The sequence below is a fragment of the Verticillium alfalfae genome, genomic scaffold, assembly GCF_000150825.1.
Source record: "Verticillium alfalfae VaMs.102 supercont1.10 genomic scaffold, whole genome shotgun sequence".
Taxonomy (NCBI): Eukaryota; Fungi; Ascomycota; class Sordariomycetes; order Glomerellales; family Plectosphaerellaceae; genus Verticillium; species Verticillium alfalfae.
In genome coordinates this window covers 914478-934846 of record NW_003315029.1, presented here as the reverse complement: position 1 = coordinate 934846, position 20369 = coordinate 914478, and the positions used below count along the sequence as shown (strand labels likewise).

Genomic DNA, 20369 nt, shown 5'->3' with positions numbered 1-20369 from the left:
GGCGTACATAGGAAGGGTTAACGAAACGAAGCGCACAAAGGCACGAAACCTTTCCCTCTCATAGCACGGGCACAGCCCTCTCTCTCTCTCTCACACACACACACACACACTCTCTCTCTCTCTCTCTCTCTCAAGAAACAAACATGCTTCGTACAGATTCATAACGTACATCGATTCGCTGCTCTTATACAGGCTTCCCTCCCCATGTACAACAAAAGAAACGACAAAACAGTAGCGAAGACGAGACCTCAGAAACCCGCGCCGTTGGCCGCCTCGGTGAGAACGCTCAGCAAACTGCCCGCCGCACCACCGATGCCCATGGCGCCGAGTGTCCCGAGCTTCTTCTTGTCCTTCCTGTCGCGCGGGTCCCTGGTCTCCCCGCGCGCGTCACGCTCCCGGTGCCTGCGCGAGGCGCTGTACTCCCTGTCGCGGTCGCGATCACGGTCACGGTCACGGTCCCTGTCTCGGTCCCTGTCTCGGTCGCGGTCGCGGTCGCGGTTGTTCGAGGACGACTCGTGGTGGTACTCCCTCTCACGGTCGCGCCGGCTGCGGCGCCGCCTCTCGCCCTCGCGCGCCGACCGCGCCGACTTGTCCATCTCGTCGGCCGTCACCTCGTGCGGCTCCGGGTCGAAGCGCACGTGGTTCTCGTTGCGGTTCTTGAGGATCGGCTTCGGCTGGACCGTCGACGCCGGGCTCGTGCGGTCGCGCGCGCTGCTCGGCGCCGGCACGACGAAGTAGGGCCGCCGCTTCTTCTCGTCGGAGCCCCCGCCGTGCCGTCGCCTGCTCGTCTCGTCGTCCGTCGTGTCCGACTCGTCCCAGAGGACCGAGTCCGAGTCGGACGAGTGCCGCGGCCCGCTGCTGCTTGCCGTGGTGGTAGCGGTCGTCGTCGGGCGGGCTGCGCGGCGCGAGGCCGACATGTCGCGCGGCGCGGCGCTTGTCCCGGCGGGACGCAAATGGGCTATCACCGGCGGCTTCTTGCCGGCGTGGGCGTTGCTGCGGCGGGCGCGGGCGACGGCTGAGAGGTTGGCGTAGTGGGCAATGTCCTCGCGCGACAGCTCGCCGAGGACGGCGACAAAGTCGGGGCGCGCCTCGTAGCGGACGCCGGCGTGCTCGAGGACCTCGGGCGACACGAGCGACCGCCTGATGCGCGTCCACTTTGCGTCGAGGGGGATATCCATGCCGTAGCGGTCAGGGGCCAGACGAGACGGCTGCGGCTGCGGCTGCTGCTGGTGCGCGTGGTAGGCTTGCTGCTGTTGCTGGGACCGTGGCGACGAGCCGTAGGGCGGCGGCGGCGACGAGCCGGGGGCTGCCGAGTAGGTGGGCAGAGGTGGCACGAAGCGCGGCGATACCGACAGGTGGTTGCTCGGCGAGGAGGAGAGCTCGGCGGCGACGGCGGGCGGAAGGTAGCGCGCCGAGGCCGACGGCGAGACGCTGTAGTTGGCCGGGTTGGCGTGTGGGTGAAAAGACAAGGCGGCCATCTGGGCGTTGAATCCGGCGCCGCCATTGTTGTTGTTGTTGCTGGTCGTATCCATGATCATGAGGTCCCTGGTCGAGATGAGAGCCAGCGAGCTCACATCACGTCCGTCATAGTCGTCATCAGACGAGTGCTTGTCGTACGATAGTTGGCTCAGCTGACTGTGTTGGGCGGCGAGGTTCGGCGGCTGCATCTCGGGCGTGCGACGCGCCATCTTCATTGAGGGGGCGTACTTTTCGTTGTCAAAGGTCGGGTGCATCAACTCCTTGGGGCTAAGGTCCTGGCGGTCTGGGTAGGAAGCCGGCACGACAGAGAGGTTGGGCTGAGGATAGCGTCGCTCTCTCTTCTGTTCTTGTTCGAGCAGGCCCCGGACAGACGGTGGCGGGCCCGTCTCGTTTTGTATCGTCTCGAGTTCGCGTATGTAGGCACGGAGGACGTCCTGTGATCCTTCGTGTCAGCATGCAACGAAATAGCAATCTCCCGCCCCCGAGCACATGAGAAGGAATGGGGCTTGAGCTTGGGGGGGGGAGGGGAAGGGGGCTGCTCCCTCACCTTATTCTGTCGCAGGACATCCTTGGAGAATCCTTCCTTTTCGAGCTCCGTACGGAACTGCTGCCATGTCTCCTCCTCATGGTTGTGATTGTCGTCATCGCCGAAGCCATCGTCGCCAAAACCACCACCACCGCCACCCTGTCGCTGGCGGCAGATGCGCGCCGCAATGGCGTCGACCTTGTCCTTGATGGCGTCAAGCTGCTGGACGTTCGCCTGGCCGTTCGCCTGGCCGCCGCTCTCACCACCGCGAACCGAAACGCTCTGCGTCTTGCTGGGGTTGTGCAGCTGCACCGTGTCGAGAAACATGTCAATGTGCAGCTTGCGGTCCTCGAGCCGGGCCCGCAGCATCTTTGACCATGCCGCGCTCGCGCTCGCGGGCCTCGGGCGACGAGGCGTCGCCCTCGGCGTGGCGGCCGAGGATCGTGTCAAACTGCTTCAGCGTAAAGTCGCAGTCCTCGACGACGGGCGTCAGCTGGCGCGCGTAAACGGCGGCGCGGTCCGAGTTGAGCAGCGAGTCGGCGTCTTCGGCCTCGGCGAGGAGGTGCTTGAGCACCGTGTGCAGGCGGCGGATGGCGGCGGCGACATCGTCAAAGTCGGCGCCGGACGACTTGGCGCGGCGGTACAGCGTGCGCGCGAAGCCGTCGACGCCCTCGAGCTGGGCCACCGAGATGCCGTCACTCATGCCGGGGTAGGCCGTGCTTTTCTCCACGTTGCGTTGTCCGTTGGTCTGTTCCCTTCTGCTGTGTATAGTGTTGCCGTGTTGTATTGTGTTGCAGTGTCAAGTGTTTCGTGGTGTACAAGCTGTCGACAGGATTCGCAGCTCTCCTGAACCAAGACTGTAAGGTTTCGTCTGATCGCAGAATGCAGCAATAAGCAGTGCAGTCAGCGGGGGGGGGGGACACCGAGGAGCTGTAGGGCGATGGGCAAGAACAGGGAAACGGCGCGAATCCGCGTCAGGAACCAGATTGCATCAGAGGTGTATCCTTATTATTAGACAGGGACTGGGGGCCAGGGCCGCTTCAAGGGTCGTCCTGACAAGGGGGTGGCCACGAGGAGGATGAGGAGAGAGGAAGGTCGAGAACAAGGGGGTCGAGGAGAAGGGAGGGGGGGCCAAGAATCCTGGGTTCCTCTTGTGCCTGATGGAAGAGGAGAAGATCGCTCGCGGGACCTATGTCGATGATGATGATGATGATGTCTGGGCGAGAAAACCCCAAAGACACAGGAGGATCAGGAGTTCATAATGAGGGGGAGAGAAAGAGAAGAGCGAGAAAAGACACACGGCCACACCAGAGAATCCGTCTCAGGGTCCCACCATCCCTCCTCATCAACTGGTGCTCGACGTGCTCAAGCTGACCTGCTTACGAGCGATCGCGCAGGCTGCCGCCGTTACGAGGTACGGGGTACTGTACTCGTGAGTCGACCCTGGATCTCGACTCGTGGGCCCAGTGAGCTGTTCGGTCTCGGACTGCCGCTTCATCCACAAGGGACTGTACGTTGCTGTCCTGCAGGTCTCTGTATCATCTCAGCTCTGCCCAATCCGTTCACCCCGCCGCCGTTCGCGCGCCCTGTCCTACCTCTGGCCACTGATCGTGAAGAGATGCTCAAGTCTTTCTCCGTCGTCTGGCCTCCATGCAGCGCGCAGTCACCTTGAACTCTGACAGCCGCAGTGCAGGAGGCCCTCCGTTCCCTGAGACTCCCCCCCCCCAAAAGCATGGCATCCCACCATGTTACCCTGCCCAGTCGAGAACCCCCATCGCCGCGGGGCCCACGGCACAGGGCTGGAGTTTGCAGTTCGCAGTAGTGACGTCTGCAGGCCAGGATGATAGCATCATACCCGCGCATCCATTGGCCGATCCCCCGGTGCTACGCTCCCATTCCGCGCCGTGCTGGGGCCCCAGGCTGGGCCAAGCCCCCCCTGTCGCTGGTCGCTTGTCTCTCTCTCTTCGTTCCCGCAGACCAGTCGCTGGGAGGACCCCTGTCTTGCTTGTTTCCATCGCTGCGCCACCGGGGGAAGAATGACCGTTCCAGCGGCCTTCCATTGGCGTGAGAGGGGTTGGAGTGAACCGAAACGAAGAGAGAGATGGAGTCATTCACGGTTGGCCACAGTGGCCAAGGGATAGGGAGGTTTCCCCCGAGGCTACCGTCCAAGCCGTCCAAGTTTTCCTGGACCCAGGACCCAGCATTCAATCGGTCGCTCTGATCGTGTCCACCCTTTGGCCTTTGGGGCCCCTGCTATGTCGCTCAAAAGCCAAGGGCTCTCGTCGTCGTCGGATCGTCACCCTTACCGTCTACAGCCGGACGAACCTGCAAGCGAGCACCACCATCACGGGGTGGGGAAGTGCAAAATGAACCTTGGCGAGAGCCCCCCTCTCTCTCTCTCTCTCTCGTCCCCGTCTGCCTGGCGCAGCGCTCGCTCTGCTCTCGAGCTAGGCCTTGTCGCGCCGAGGCGCAGCGCGCTGTGCAGAAGCAATCGACTACTGCCTAGCAGCCCACATGGTGGCCCGTCGGGAGACCCCGAGACCTGCAGTCTTGTCGCAAGCTGCCGATACGCTTCGATGGTTGATGGGGCGCCCGACCGTCCTCCCAGTGAGGGAACACCGATGGAAGAAGTCATGGAACACGAGGTTTTCCGTGGTTTTTTTTTTTCTTTGGGTCCAGCGGGGGTCAACGACGAGACAAGCGTCATGTTGAGCTGCTTCTTTTCTCATGGCACTGGTAGACAGGATTCAGATACGAAACGAAAGGGACGAATCCGACGAGTCAACTCGCAGGGTCGTGCAGAAACAAGGCAACCCGACCCGTCAAGCAGGTACAGAGAGAGGCAACCAGAAGGGTCGGTCACTCGGGCCATTCCAGGCGCCGTCGTGCTTGCGTTCGTGCTTGCGTTCGTGCTTGTGCCTGTGCTTGTGCCTGTGCTGTCGATGTGGTACATTGTACGTAGTGGTGACATCCTCGCCCGTCTACGCCCAGAATCGGCCACAGGGCTGATGGTAGACTTTCCGTCAAGACACCCAAGGGGGTTCGTTAGCGGGCGCGTCCGTCGCAATCCACGTTCCACTTTGACTGGCTCCGTTCTCGTCAGGCCGCCTCGTCGGGGCTCTCTCTCTCCCTCTCTCTCTCTCTGCTGTGCTGCAACCCCTCCCCGGCTGCCGCTGCAACTGCCAAACATGTAGGCCGGCCACACGCGCTTGGGAGCTTGCATATAACATCGCGATGCCACCGGCCGGCGACCAGCGAGTGGGTGTGGCCTCCTGCAGGTCGAAACAAGCTCTCTGTCTGCTGTCCCGCCTTTATTGGCCCTCCCTCTAGAGCTCTGCCTCGCTCGACGGGCCATGCCCTCCTCTCTCTGGCGAGACGTATTTCCTCACGGAATCCCATTCCCTCCTCCTCCTTCCGAGCCCTTCGTCGCAGCATGCCACCTTTTTCAGTAAGATTGGCACCCGCAGCCCGTGGTGTGTGTGTGTGTGTGTGTGTGTGTGTGATGTCTTTCGCCCGTCTTCCAGGCAACAAGTTTATCTCTACGATGCTTGGCTGCGTGACAGTTGCTCGGTCGCCGGATTGGGCGAGGTTTTGCAAACTACCGACGCAAGTGGGCGTAGGACTGTGCAGCATGAGGCTCTCACGAGAGATGGTGTGCGTGTGTGTGTGTGTGTGTGTGCGTCAGCGGGTACAGCAGACAGCCTGACAACGACACCCGGTCAGGAAGCCCACCAGAGCCAGCGAAACTTTGATCGCGCCTGGTGCGCAGAGTCAGTTCTCTACCCCTCATCGCCCCTCGACTGCATGGCTGAGGCTGGAAGGCCACAGAGCCGTGCGGCCGGCTGTCAACTGGCGCAGTATGCGAGGCATGGTAGTGGTGTCAGCCGGGTGCTCAAAAGGGATCCGCGCCGTGGGTAACATTTGGTATTATTGACAATGGACAATGGAGATCAGGCTTTCTCGGCCAGAGGCCGCCCAGCGTGTTACCGAGCCTGGCTCGATTCGGTCGTCTCTGGCTTTGCTCTCTCTGCTTCTCCGCCTGTGGGCTGCGTGGGTTCGAGAGGCAGGCATCTTGGAAACGTCCAAAGCCTGCACTCTGTCGAGTCAGGGCCCGGGTCATCTGTGCATGCATGTTTGGTCCTCCGGGTGGCCGGCCAGGTTCCGCGAACGCTTGGCTGCTGTTGCGGCACTCTGCCTTCCTCCCTCGCAGCCACTTGGCCCGCGCCTGGATCCCGGCGGCGATGCGAGACATGCGGCTCTATCCGTCTGCGCCCTCGCTCCTCCTTCCTGTACCCCCCCCCCCTCCCTTTTCCTCCTCGGCTAGTCTGCTGTTCTCAGCTAGTCTGCTGTTCTCAAATAGAAATCTTCTCCAGCGAGTATTCCTTGACACGTTGACTCAGCAGGTGACCCTTCTCACGCGCAGACCTCTCCACCACCTCGCCGCCAGACACGACCTTGAACTGGGTGACGCCCTGCTTCGGCGTGAGGCCAAGCGGCAGCTCGGCCGACGCCACGACCTCGACGGCCCTCGCCCTGTCGCCCCCCCGCGCGGACCGGCCGGCCAGAGACGCGGTGCCGAAGCGCACCGCCTCGCCCAGGAGGCCGTTCATCTCGACCGCCTCGTTGAGGCCCTCGAGGGCCGCGCTGACCTCGAGCTTGAGGGCCGTCAGGAAGTGGCCGCCGCCCTCCGCCTGGTGGCCCACGGACACGCTGGTCAGCCAGCCGTGGGTGCCGACGGCGTCGATGCAGCGCGCCAGCAGCTCGGCGATGAGGGTGATGACGCCGTCCGACGCCGTCCGCGCCGCCTCGTCCTGGTCCAAGGTCGTCATCTCGGTGTAGCGCGTCGTCCAGGCGCTGCCGACGAGCTGGATGCGCAGCAGGTGGATCAGCGCGAGGATCTCGGTCGGGTGGAAGGCGATGCGCAGCGCGCGCACGGTGGAGACGGAGGAATAGCCCGCCAGCCTCTCGAACGCCGCCGTCAGCAGCCGCGCGCGGACGTTCGACTCGTCGCCCAGGTTGTACTCGGCGAGCTCCAGCTCGCGCTCGAGCTGGTCAATCTCCATGGTCACAAACTCGTCGTCCTCCTGCGTGCCGTTGGGCCTCGGCAGCGCCAGCCGCGGCTGCTGGTCGAGGCTCTGCATGATGGTGCGCACGATCAGCAGCAGCTCCACCTCGCCGAGCTTCGTCGCCGACAGGTAGCTCATGAGGAGCTCCAGCGCCGGGTCGACACCGACGAGCTGCTGCACGAGCACGTCGGCCAGCGCGAACAGCGACACGTCGGCCTCGTTGAGCTCGCTCCGGAAGGCGGCCAGGATGTTCGACAGCGTCAGGTGGCCGGCAACAACGAGGTAGAGCAGTGCGTTGCTTTCGGGGAGGACGCAGTGGAGGGCCGGGCAGTCGTTGTTGACGTCCTTGACGTCGACCGAGAAGACGCGGCTGATGGCGTAGAGGACCCAGCGGCGGTCGACGGCTGCGTATGCCGAGGGCCGTTCGAGCCACTGCCAGTCGGGCGTCGTCGTGTCGTCGTCGTGGGCCTGTGCAGACTCGTCCATGGTGACGCCAAACTTGGCCGCCAGCAGGCGCTCAAACTCCTTGAGATCGTTCTGACCCAGTGCCTCGTCCATCTCCTCCACTTCGACCAGTGACTGTTTCACGTAGGCGTCCGTCAGCGTGCCCGGCAGGTATTTCGAGAAAGCAGCCTTGCCGCGGCGCTGCGGGAGGTCGGCGGGGAGGTGATCGGCCTTGGACAGGCCTCGGCCGATGGCGTCAATGAGGAGGCCCTCCTTGGACGACGCCTTGTGCCGTTCAATCTGGATCGAGTAGATGGTGTTGTTGACGATGGCGATGGCCAGATCCAGCTTGGCGAGATATGTGAGGAGCATAGGCGGATGGCCGCCCCCTTGCGCACCCGCCTCCATGGTCACGGCGGACTGCGCCTGGACGGAGCGGTAGGTGATGTTCGTCATGGTGAGCGCCATGGGCGACAGCGACAGCACCGAGTGTTCGGACAGCTGTACGAAGGAGGAGGACGCGTCAGGCATAATGACGGCATCACGCAGCCTAGGTACCGCCGTCGTGAGATCGTAGGTCCGCATGATGTTGTCACAGAGCTCGATGAGACGTCCGGTGCGGACGTGGAGTTGGTAGGTCGGTGTCTTGACGGCTGCCAGGCCTTCGTGCCGGGGCAGCGGGGCGACGTGGAGCTGGACGAGAGCCTGCTGGGCGGCGTTGGTGTTGTGGCGCGCGACAGCGCCAAGGACGATGAGGTAGCGGCCCGTCTCGTCGTTGCCGCGCGTGGTGGCAACGAGGACGAGCACATCCGGGTTGAACGTCTCTGCGTCAATGGTGCGACCGAAGGCGCCAAGCGCATCTTGCCGACCGCCGAACACACCCTTCAGGAAGTCAGAAGCGGGGCCGTGGAAGACAGAGTCGACCTCGAGGCCCGAGGTCGCCGGCGGCAGCAGGTCTTTGCAGAGGCTGTACGCGGACATGCTCCACCTCTCGTCGAGCGCGGCCCCGTCGAGGCAGACAATCTGGCCGTCGTTGCAGACAGCGAGAACGTCGCTGTACGCGTTCCCCCTGGCGTCGGCGTCGGGTGTCACGGTGGCGTGGTAGGAGGTGTAGATGCGGGCAACGGGGGCCTTGTGCTGGAGTCGTTGCGACTTGGTCGTCGATGTCGTCTTGCCGGATGGGCTGACGACGTCCTTGCAGACGGTGATCTTGAAGCCGGCCGGCAGAGCCATCCTTGGTGGCGAAGTATGTGTATTGGTCGCGGTCGTGGGCATTCGGCCTCTGGTAGCGGATCGAGTAAGGGGCGCAGGTAAAGGACTCTTGGGGGGGGATGGGGTACGACGTCCTCAGGTCGGACGAGGGGATCTAGAGAGACGGGTCAGCCTGGCGAAACGAAGACGCATGGCGAAACGAAGACGCATGGCGCAATGGACCTACGTGGTAAATGTTGGCGGCCTCGCCATCGACACCGACGGCGACTTCGAGTCTCTTGCGCTTCTTGGAGCCGGGCTGCTGCGTGAAGACCTCGCCAGCATGATATTGACCCGTGGAATAATCGAGAGGCCTCGGAAGGGTCGCCAGGACATCGGGCTTGTGGATGCGGAACGCGGGCGCCATCTTGTTGTTGTGGAAGGGAACAGACTGCAAGTTCGGCAGAACAGACTGCAAGTTCGGCAGAACAGACTGCAAATTCGGCAGAACAGACTGCAAATTCGGCCGTCTCGTGGATGGCAACGGTGAGGGGGGTTTGTTGGATGTGTGTCTCGCCTCGATCGAATCGAATCGTGCTGCTCGCCGGCGACAAGCAAGTTGGTGATGGGTCGTGCCTGCGGTGAAGTCGATGAAAAAAAAGTTCGGGGGGCGCCTGAGTGGGGCTCGGCGTGCGATAAGAGGTGGATCGAGCGATAAGGCGACGCTCTAGCTCCCTTGTGGTAGGGCCTGGCTCCCTTGTGGTAGGGTGCCTGGCTCCCTAGGTCGTAGGGTACCTAGCTCCCTTGTGGTAGGTGCCTAGCTCCCTTGTGGTAGGGTATAGTCATGCGACAAAAGTAACGAACAGGACCCACTTTAGGTGATTTTGCAATATAGCTAAAATGTCACTATCTAACTTTGACCTTCTATAATAATCGTAAATATAGGTTAATTATATAGATATATAGATTAAATGAAAGAGAATTTATTAAGGAATATATAGATATATTAATATTTCGTATACTACCCCTATACGTCGATGTAGGCCTGGAAACGGTTACGCGTCGTCGTAATTAGCCTATTTAATAGCTTATCGTTAAAATCGAGCTATACCTCTACTATAGCGCGTATAAGGCGCTCTATTAACTCTATATTTAAACTAGTAGTCTCTAATAATAGATCTTTCTTTAGGATCCCTTCCTTAAGTAGAGACTATAGGTTTTCTATAGGGTTAAGGTTAGGGCTATATAGAGGCTACTCTAGGACCTAATACCCTTCTCCTTAAAGCTATTCTCGTATAATTCCTACTATATAGATAGAAGAGTTATCTTATATAAAGATAGAGTTGTAATCTATAACGGTTAGGAGATATTCTTATAATAAGTCGAGATAGATATAGCTCGTAACGCCTCCTCGACGAGCTTCGGGGTCGCTATAAAGAGGTATAAAGTTAGAACGGATTCCCTAGCTAAAATAAGCCTAGAATATCTTTAAGTACTATATTAGCTTCTAGCGCTCGTTAACGTACTTCGAATAAAGCCTATTACCGCCTATTTTAGGTTAGAATTAGTAAAATTATAAGGACTTATAAACTAACTATATAGAATAAATGCCTACTTCGCTCTTTTACTAGCTCTACGCTCGATAGAATACTTATTAGAGAACTATAAACGCCTATACTATAAAGCTAGCTATTTAATATATTCTAAATAAAGTTATAGACGCTATATAGCTAATTCTTTAGTGAGTTTTAATCGTTATAAGGCTTTACGATATATAATGCTAATACGCTTAAGCTATCGCTTAATAGTGCGCTACGATACCCGCCCCTCTACTAATTAAACTAATTCCGGGTTTAAAATAAAAGGGTTTACCTCTATTATACGTAATATTAACCTTTTATCTCGTTTAGAGAGCTTAGGTAGACGCCTAGAGCGTAGGTTAGAATAGGCGCTATTTTAAGAGGGATATCGGTGGTTTACTCCTCTCACGATATTACCGCTTACGCCCTCTTCCTCGCCCACCTCGGTAGAAGATAGGCTATTACGATATATTATTATAAAGCGCGTTCTTTTATAAGGCGACTAATGTTTTTTTAGGCTTCCAGCCCTTAAATTAAGGCGTTAACGAGGCATTGAATATAGTGGTAGTGAGTAGCGGTGAGTATATAGGAGTGGAATTATAAAATCCGTTCGTTACTTTTATCGCCCCACTGTACCTAAGTCGTAGGGTACCTAGGTCGTAACGTAGGCAAGGTAGGGCACCTCGCTCCCCAGGTGGTCAGGTAGGGTAAGGCATCTGAGATACCTCATTGTGCTGTAGGCGCCAGCTGCATTTCTTCCATGCATCTATTCAATACCTTGCATGGGCAGCGGCTTCTGTGAACAATGGACAGTCATCGAAGGGGCACTGTGCCACACCTTTCCATGATGCCTATGAGCCAGAAGTAGCCAAGTAGCGTGTCAGCTCTCCAGGAGCAACAGCGCCCTGTCTCTACGTTGGAGCATGAAGTCGGCCCATGCAACCATGTCGAACGAAAAGCTGCATTCACAAATGGGCTACTCTCATCGTCGGAAGAAGAATGCACTGTTGGCTACTGTTGGTGAGAGCCTGCTTACACCGGAATGGAGGGGTTGGGAGCGTCACAGATCAACAGACCGTGCCACCGATAACGATAAGACCTGGTAAAGTGCACTGGGGCAGACGCGCTCCACCCCCATGGACGACGTCGCGCTCGACGCGACTTCGTCCCCTGCCAACACTCTCTCTCTCGACCAGGGACTTCGAATCGACATGACCACCTCCACCACGTCAACCACCACCGTCAAGCGTGCCCCCCAACTTGGCCATACTTCATCCCGTACCCGTGTGCCCGTACAGCGGAGACCCTAGACCATCCTCCCGACACCCAGCTGTTTGTTCCTTCCTTCGTTCCTCGAAGACCTCACCAATGCCAGCATTGCTCGAACCTCCAGCACTGCTCCGGCAGTACTAGCATCGACTCGTGTACGCGTCCCGGCCGAGTGCATACATACAGGAAGAGCGGCACTGATGGTCATGACCATGTACAGATTGACGCCCATGGGAACCCTCGTGGCCAACATGGCCCCCGAAGCCTTCGCCGACCCCAAGAAGCTTCATCCATTTTTCACCCCCGGGTCCGACAGACCCACTCCCTCCTCGGATGCCTCGAACAGCGAACACCCAGCAGCAGAGGTCGGCGCCTTGCCCGGGGCTGACCATGATGGGCCGACGCCGAAACGACGAAAGATCGATCCCGACGCTCTCCAAGAGACCAATACGCCAACCACCAAAAAGCGCCGCAACCCACGGAAACAAGTGACCAGCGGACCTTCCATCATCGAGGCGCTCTCGAAGCCCAGTCCTCTCGGGACGAACGAACCCGACACCCCGTCCATTTCGACGGGCCCGGCAACCCCCCAGGCCGCAAGCGAACGCCCGCTCGCCAACGTCGCTGTACCGAACACCAGTGCAGCCAGTGCCGAACAATCGCAGCCTCTGCAAGACGAGGCAAAGCCCAAGCGCGTCCTGAAGTTCAACCCCAAGACAGGCACCATCGGGTCGCCACCAAAGCCAAAAACGACGACCCCGACTGGAGGCAGGTCTAAATCCGCAAAAGGCAAGCAGGCATCCTTCATTGTGGCGATACCCTTTGGCCAAGACCCCGAAAGCCGCCAGCGGATCGGCAGCAGGATTGAAGAGATCCTCCGAACACCGCCCACGGCGATACCAGACACGAAAACACCGCCCAAGAAGGGGCGCGGAAAATCCACCAAGCCTGCGGCAGAAAAGGCCAGACAGACCAAGATGGATCCGCAGACGGGACAGCCTGTCAAAACAACCGCGCCTCCTGCCAACAAAGCAGCCGCCCCTCCCCCGCCGCGGCAGGTCATCTTCTCCTCGACCCCTTGCTCGCCCAAGAAGCCCAGGAACCCCATCAAGCGCACGAACCTGCCACAATTTGGCGTCAAATCAATGGGTCTCCGAGTTCCAGGTGCTGCGCATCCTGCTTGGCCCGCGAAAGGCGCTGCCCACGTGACGGGACTTTCCGAGGATTGCTGGTCTCAGACTGCAGTGCAACGCCCCCGGGTGTCTCCTCGAGGAAGGCCAAGGGTAGAGTGACAAATGTTCCTCCGCAAGAATCCGTCGTGCGTCAGCTGGGTGCCGCCTTGGACATCAAGGGCATCAAAGCCGCACTGAGCGCCCAGACAGAAGAGTTCGATAGGCCGCCACCAGAGCTGCGGCTGCCGGGGAAGCACTTTGAAAGCGGTCCCAAACTGCAGGCACGGATACGACCTGAGCTGAGGACGCCTCTTCCGTCAAGAAGCAGTCTACACGACGACAGCGACGACGAAATTGTGACTGCGACGAGACAGGCACCGCATGCCGCAGTCTCACGTCTGTATAAATCACTCTCGACCAGTTTGTCGGCGTTCGATCGATCCGCATGCGAGGACCTGGCCTGGGTGCAAAAATACGCCCCAGCAACAGCAGCCGAGGTGCTACAAGTCGGCCGGGACGCCATCTGGCTCAGGGACTGGTTGGAGATGCTCAAGGTGCAATCTGTTGACACAGGCATCACTGTGGATCAGAAACCCGCGACTGTGAAGGCGGCCGTGTCCGGACCCAAGAAGAAACGGAAGCGTGGCAAGCTGGATGGATTTGTGGTTTCCAGCGATGAGGACGCTTCGTACGACCCCGACGAGATCACCGAGCCCGAAGATGACAATGTCCCGCTCGCGCCGAAGCAGACCATCATGCAGAACATGCCCAAGAGCGGCAAGGACATGCCGAGGGTGGCCAACGCAGCACTCATCAGCGGACCGCATGGGTCGGGCAAGACGGCCGCCGTCTACGCCATTGCGAAGGAGCTGGGTTTCGAGGTGTTTGAAATCAACGCGAGCAGTCGACGCAGTGGGAAAGATGTGCTGGACAAGGTGGGCGACATGACGCGCAATCACCTCGTGCAACGACATCAGGACAGCAAGCAGGGCGACGCAGAAGATCCCACAGCCAAGGATGTCAAGTCGGCAAAACAAGGCACCGTCATGTCCTTCTTCAAGCCCAAGACTACCAAACCCAGCACGCCAACCCCCGCGACAACCCCGCCGCCTGCTGCGCCTGCGCCTGCGCCTGTGCCTGCGCAGAATGCAGCACCATCTGGTGACAAGCAGGAGGAGGCGGAGAAATCAAAGACCACGCAACCCAAGTCCCAGAAGCAATCTTTGATTCTCATCGAAGAGGCGGACGTGTTGTACGAGGAGGACAAGCAATTTTGGACGACCATCACGACGCTGATTGCGCAGTCGAAGCGCCCGTTCATCATGACCTGCAACGACGAGAGTCTGATCCCGATACAGACACTGAACCTGCACGGCATATTCCGCCTCAGCCCTCCGCCGACCGAACTGGCACTGGATGTCATGCTACTCATTGCGGCGAATGAGGGTCACGCCCTCCGCAGGCCAGCTGTGCAGGCGTTGCTCGAGTCCAGGGGCGGCGACATCCGGGCCTCTCTGACGGAGCTCAACTACTGGTGCCAGCTAGGCGTTGGCGACCGACGGGGCGGCTTCGAATGGTTCTATCCGCGGTGGCCGAGGGGGTGCGACAAGGATAAGAACGGCCATGTTGTGCGTGTTGTCAGTGAGGGCACATATCTGGAGGGCATGGGCTTCGCCGGCGCCGAGTCGCTAGGTCCTTCGCAACGCGAAGAGGACGAACTGCTCCTGCAGAGCTGGGACAGCCTCGGCATGGACCTCAGCAACTGGCACGAAACGAGGGATCAGGCTGCCTGGGCAGGACGCATGGGCAGTGCAAGCCGCAGCGAAAGGCTCGCAGCCCTTGACGTCTACGAACGGTTTGCCGACATGATGAGCGCCGCCGACCTCTGCTCCGATGGTCGGTTCGGGGTCGGTCTTCAGGTACGTGGAGCATTGCATCCTTCAGATACGACACCAGCTGACCAGACAACAGGAAAATCTGGACGCGACACAGCCCGATATCACTGCGAAAGCTCGCGAAGACTACACACTCGGGCGGCGCCGCTGGAAGCCCGCTGGTGACGGACCACGCGCCCTTCTGCACGTCAGCCGCCATCTCGCTTCGTTGCGGTGCGCGCCAGCTTGCGGACGACGGCCGAGAGACGCACCATGCGCCGATGGGCTGCATCACGCCGTCCGATGTCATCAAGAAGCTTCGCCAGTCTGCACCCACGGAGGAGGACATTCCCATCGTTCGATACGACATGGCGCTGGCGTTTGACCCCATTGCCATCTCCGAACGACATTCCATCGTGCCGGCAAGCTTCCTCGATCCGTCCGTGTTCGACCGCACGATGCGGCTGATCACGCTTGATGTGGCGCCCTTTGTTCGAGGCATTGTGGCGCATGACCGACGTATGGCGGGGACACAGCGCAGCAGCCTGCTCAGCGAAAGCGTGCGGCCGGGCAAAAGGCTGAGGCAGACACGAACGGCAGCTCTCGACGGCGGGGCGATGCTGCGGCGGGAGCATTACTTCGGAACAAAGCTCAATCCCTATTTTGTGATGCGGACCGGCGGCAAGGGGTGGGCGGAGGCTGCTGTGGAAGAGGCCCAGGGAGATGGTATAGAGGAGGACACACAGGTCCTCCCACGTAGTTCTAGAGAGCAGCTTCGAGTGGGGCGAACCCAGTCACGCCGGCCATGTTTGCCATGACGGCTGGGCGAGGCTAGAGGCCTCGTACTGGCGGCGGCGGCGGCGGCTGACTCGGAAGATGGTAAGTAAGAGAGACGGACATGGGAGCATTTTGGTCCATTTTTGGGGGGGACATGGCATGACACATTTCAAGCGGGCAGCACAACTGGGAAACACGTCCATGGTGGCACATGTTAGTAGGTAGAGAAACAGACAGCTACTCGTTGGCTTCACAACTTCATGACTTGGTGATCAAGGTATCTGTTCCTTTTCCAGTGTTATCAAGGACGCACATCGTGAAAACGTCAACTCCTTTACCTCCTCCAGCCAGCCCGGTCATCGTACTCAACATCATATCGACGATAGTGGTCACTGTAGCGCCTCTCTGCCGGGTATCGTCGTTCTTCTGGGTACCGTCTTTCTTCCGGGTAGCGCCTTTCGTCCGGATACTGCTCGGCGGGATACCGTCCCAAGCGGTCCCAATCGTCGTCATAATCGCCCGCAAACCGCCTCGGGCGTCTCGGATCCTCATACACATGGTCCACGTCGTCCACGCCCAGTCCGTATCGCACTCTGCTCCTGCTCCTGTCCCGGTCCAGGGCTCCGCCCGCGCTCCGTCCTCTCCTCCGCTCCCGCTCAGGCTCCGGCTCCGGCGGCTCCGGCGCTCCGGCACCTCCAGCCCCTTCTCCCTCGCCCTCTCCTCGCGCCACCCCTCCCTCATCTCCTCGAGCACGGGCCCCGCCGGCACGCGGCCCTCCCTGAGCACGCCGCGCGGCCTCTCGACGACGACCTCGGCGACGCGCCCGCCGGCCCGCCCGACCTTGTTGTCCCAGTACTTCTCCTCGCCGTGCACCCAGCCCTTGGGCCAGTACTTGTGCAGCAGCAGCGCCGAGACGCCGATGCCGGCGAGGAAGCCGTAGGGGATCTCCTTCTTCTCCTTCATCTTGTCCTTGACCTTGGTCGCGCGCGACGTGCGGGACGACGTGTGGGAGCGGGACCGCGAGCGCGAGCGGGACCGCGAGTGCGAGCCGCGTCTCGGCGGCGATCGCGAGCGCGAGGCCGAGAGAGACCGGCGCGCCAGCGACGGCGAGCGGGAGACCGGCCGCCGGCGGTCCGAGTAGGATGTTGAGCGGGCGCGGCGGTGGCGGCGTGAGGGGGAGGAGGCGCGAGAGGGAGAGGGAGAAGGCGAGGGCGAGAGGGAGTCATCGTATCGGCGCGGCATGGCTTCCTTGTCTGATCCCCCCCCTCTTTCGTTCCGTATGCGTTCCGTATCTTTGCTCTCAAAATGTGAACCGAGGTCGCCGCGCAGTACGTGTCGTCTTGGGCGAGAGAGGCCTGACCCGAAACGATAGTCGTGGCTATGGCTTTCACCCCAGGACTGTCTGCCTCGGTGGCACACCTTAAAAGCTCAAAAGCGGATGGGGAAGAAAGGGGAAGAAAGAAGAAAAAGAAGAAGAAGGCGAGCTGGCCGAAACGTCGCCCGCCGCCACGTCTTCTCGTCTGCGGCTGGCCCTCGTGTGAGACGGGTCGATCCCAGCCCGATCGGTGGCATACACCTACGAATAGCTGTGTGCCCTCTTTGCCGTACGTGGTCGATCCTGTCACATCAAAATGGTAAGCCAAAGAGAAAGAGATTCATTGGCACAATGTGTTGAGACTGAATTGCTGCCTAACAAGGAGGCTCATCACACTAAGGGGAAAATGCACATGTTCATCACAACCCCCATCGGCCTGCCTTATATCCATCCCATCCTTCCTCGGCTTCACATAGGCTCTCATGGACGAGATCTGAAAAGAGAGAGAGAGAGAGAGAGTGAGAGATTCTCTTCTCCCTCATGCACGTCGTCCTGTTGCGGACCAAACACAAAAGCGGCACAGCCCCGCGCTTACATCGGAGGCCTAGTCCAGCCCAGGCCGGAAACCCGTCCGTCAGTCAGGCAGACAGTCAGCCCTGAAATAAGAGATAAAGCGCCAGACAAAAGAGCTTCCTCTCCCCCTCCGATCTGATGCATAGCCGGCTTGCAGGCAACCATACAAAGCCTGTCGTCGACGGGCGCCTTATTCGAGAGAGGGAAAAGAGGGGAGAGAGATGGGGGGGCGTCAAAAAGGCGCACAAACGTCACACGGCGCACGCCACGCTGATATTTCTCATTCGTTCTGTAAGAACCCGAACCTAGCCTGACCCCCTCGTCTCGTCCTGTTAAGACGTCCGCTCTTTGCAGTGTGAGCTGCGAGAATGCTGTGCAACCAACTTACCCACTCTAAGGCAGTCCACGAGGAGGCTATCCTGGGAGATCGGATGGGTGCCGGGAATCAAGCTTTCACTTGGCATGGCTTGGCCATCGATTCTGGTACCTCAACAGATAAAGCGCCCTTCTGATTTGCCCTTCTGGTTTGACTTTCTCCCTCTCTGCTTCGTGTGTTCGCTACGCCCCACTGACAATGTACTCGTCATGTTCTCACCGGGCATCATCTTGTTTGACTGATTTGCATGGCACAGAGTGCTGCTATCTAATGCTGCTACTGTCATCGCTGACGTGCGCAAGAATCTAACATTGTTTCCCTGCGCTTTGACGGGGTGGGCATTCCCCAGGCGCTTCTCTTGACCCCTCCTTCTGCATTTCCTCTGTCCTACTTGATACAAATGTGTCCAACGCCGAGAGTGGCAGCTCTAGAATGACCACTCATGATCTTGTCTCGCCATTGCATGCCCTGTCCCAAAATGCAAAGCCAAAGCCTGAGACTCATAGCATCCGTTTCAGCAATGTGACTACGAAAAGAATAAAAACGCCGAGCCATGCATAACTGTTTTGGAGGGGAAAAAAAAAGAAACAAAAAGTAGCAATGGACAAGAAAAATGCCATGTGGCACTTCCTCGACCTAGTTGAGATGGTGGCCCTGTTGGCCGTGCGGCATCATCTGCTGCACAGGCTGCGCACTGCGATAGCCCAGTGTCATGTACTCTGGAACGACGCCGGTTCGCAGGTCGTTGCGGCGGCCGAGAGGCTGATAGTGCATCTGTGGCGCGGCTGCCGCTGACATGTGGTACTCGTGGAGAGAGGCGGACGGAGGTGGGTACAGTAGTGTGTTGACGTGGCGTACCGGCTTATACGGGCTGGGCCTCTGTTGGAGATAGACACTAGGCGAGTGAGAGATGGGTGTGTGCGATATGGGCGTGTGTACTGCCGAGACAGATCCGTACATGTCGCCCAGAGGCGATGATCCAAACGCCGCCAGAGTGCCGGGGCTGTGGCGCCGGCTCGGAGTTCCATAGCTCATGCTTGGGTGCACTGGCATGCCAATCGTCGGCGTGAGAGTAGCCTGCGGCATGACAGACCCGGTCGTCGAAGGAAGTGGCAGCTGCGCTGGTGGCACAGGCCCGTTTGCGGGGTAGACGCTCGACATGGCGCGTACACCGGGAACTAATGGTGGGAGCGAGACGTGGGAAGGAGGCGCGTAGGCAGTCGGTGTCATGTATTGCACGGAGCCTGGAGTTGGTGTGTTGGTGTTGAGGGACAGATTCGGCACTGGCAGCCGTATCGGTTGCTCGCCCACGACGGGGGGTCGTGCAGGGGGCATCGCATTCGACTGCACATTCAGGCGCTTCGCAGGCGGCTCTGTCGGGTCCTCCTCGTGTGCCCTCTTCTTAGACATCATGTTAACGGCGGTGTTCGCAGGCAGCGGCGACAGGGCGGGATTCTGATAGCTAGTAGGCCACGCTTGGCCATGGGAGGGGTTGACGTTGCTATGGTAGACAGGGGTAGCCGAGGCGGGGAGAGCAGGGATCGTCGACGTGGTCTGGGCGGCCCGGGTGGGTGATGGTAGGGGAGAACTGAAGAGCGCCTTGGAAGTTGGTGATGACATGGCGATTGGAGACGTCGGCTGCTTGAGGGCACGCTCGTAGTATTCGGAAAAACAGGCGAGCTTGGCCAACCAGTCCTCCCACTCGTCCTTGGTGGCCAGGAGGCTGTACCGCATGTTACTCAGAAACTCTACCTCCATGACATGAATCTCCTGGACGGAAATGCCCGAGACTTCGGCCCACGTCTTGTTCGTGTACGTGTTATCGTCCAGAACTAGTCCGCGTTAGTCGTCGATGTATGAAAAGCAGAGGGGGGCCATGCATACATTTGTTGCCCAACATGAGGGCTACCGTCAGCAGCCTGTATTCGCTGCCAGAGCGGCCCTTGACCGCTGGGTTAGTCATCTTCAACCTATAAACGAAGAGTAGAGCCAGTAATATGACACTCTGCGTGACCTGAGTAGTCGATAGAACGCCGTACGCCCATTTCTTGAAAGCAGGGTATGGAATGGCGTGCTTCGTCAGCCTTGGTACTGTTGCTGATGCAGGCCGTGACCCAACATTTTCCGCAGCTCGCAGAGTATCCATCGATTCGAACCAGAAGAGGCAAGTGATCTATCTTCGAATTAGCACAGTCGACCAGCGCAACACCGCAGTCGTTTTTAGGTCACCCACCTGCGCAGCGAAATCAGCCAGGTTGCCGCCCTTGGGGTTGATGCAGCTTGGCACGTGAAGGCTGTGGTGGATCAAGGCCTGTGAGCCCCGCCTTGAGGTGCTACCGTTTTGTGAAGACATGCTACCCTCAGCAGCAGGTGTTGAGGTTCGTGTGGAGTGTTTTGAGGTGGTGGAGTACTGAGAAATGCCCGACGCAGGATTTTGGGACAGATTTGTAGCGTGTGCGTATGGTTGTTGTTGTTGTTGCTGCTGCTGCTGCTGCTGCTGCTGCTGCTGTTGCAGCTGGGCTTGCTGTTGCTGCGGGGCATATCTAGGATACTGTGACGCCCGGGAAACTTCGTTCATGGACGGCACAGAGCCACGCACATGCGGGAGAGTGGAGGAGTAAGAGGGGAGAACATGATTGTCGTAGGGGCCCACGATGGGAGGCTGGTAGGTGGTAGTCATGTCGTCGGATGGGGGTGTCTGCAGGCCACGCTTCTGACTAGTCTGAA

At 59.4% G+C, this 20369-nt stretch overlaps 5 protein-coding genes across 5 annotated transcripts; 1 reads left to right on the top strand and 4 right to left on the bottom strand.

Annotated features, from left to right (window-relative positions):
- Positions 1 to 248: 248 nt before the first annotated feature.
- Positions 249 to 2708, bottom strand: VDBG_07730 (conserved hypothetical protein; the record flags this gene model as incomplete). The annotated part of the gene is made up of 3 exons (XM_003002225.1): positions 249 to 1913; positions 2027 to 2311; positions 2382 to 2708. 3 exons carry the CDS (start codon positions 2706 to 2708, stop codon positions 249 to 251), a joined length of 2277 nt encoding a protein of 758 aa, XP_003002271.1.
- Positions 2709 to 6357: 3649 nt separating this feature from the next.
- On the bottom strand, positions 6358 to 9133 carry VDBG_07729 (conserved hypothetical protein; the record flags this gene model as incomplete). The annotated part of the gene is made up of 2 exons (XM_003002224.1): positions 6358 to 8835; positions 8954 to 9133. 2 exons carry the CDS (start codon positions 9131 to 9133, stop codon positions 6358 to 6360), a joined length of 2658 nt encoding a protein of 885 aa, XP_003002270.1.
- A 2673-nt stretch (positions 9134 to 11806) lies between these two features.
- On the top strand, positions 11807 to 15419 carry VDBG_07728 (conserved hypothetical protein; the record flags this gene model as incomplete). The annotated part of the gene is made up of 3 exons (XM_003002223.1): positions 11807 to 12838; positions 12907 to 14646; positions 14739 to 15419. 3 exons carry the CDS (start codon positions 11807 to 11809, stop codon positions 15417 to 15419), a joined length of 3453 nt encoding a protein of 1150 aa, XP_003002269.1.
- Positions 15420 to 15636: 217 nt separating this feature from the next.
- On the bottom strand, positions 15637 to 16620 carry VDBG_07727 (predicted protein; the record flags this gene model as incomplete). The annotated part of the gene is made up of 1 exon (XM_003002222.1): positions 15637 to 16620. One exon carries the CDS (start codon positions 16618 to 16620, stop codon positions 15637 to 15639), a length of 984 nt encoding a protein of 327 aa, XP_003002268.1.
- A 1658-nt stretch (positions 16621 to 18278) lies between these two features.
- Positions 18279 to 20322, bottom strand: VDBG_07726 (conserved hypothetical protein; the record flags this gene model as incomplete). Its single annotated transcript, XM_003002221.1, has 3 exons — positions 18279 to 19474; positions 19527 to 19815; positions 19876 to 20322. The coding sequence occupies 3 exons, from the start codon at positions 20320 to 20322 to the stop codon at positions 18279 to 18281; spliced, it is 1932 nt and encodes a 643-aa protein (XP_003002267.1).
- Positions 20323 to 20369: the final 47 nt, after the last annotated feature.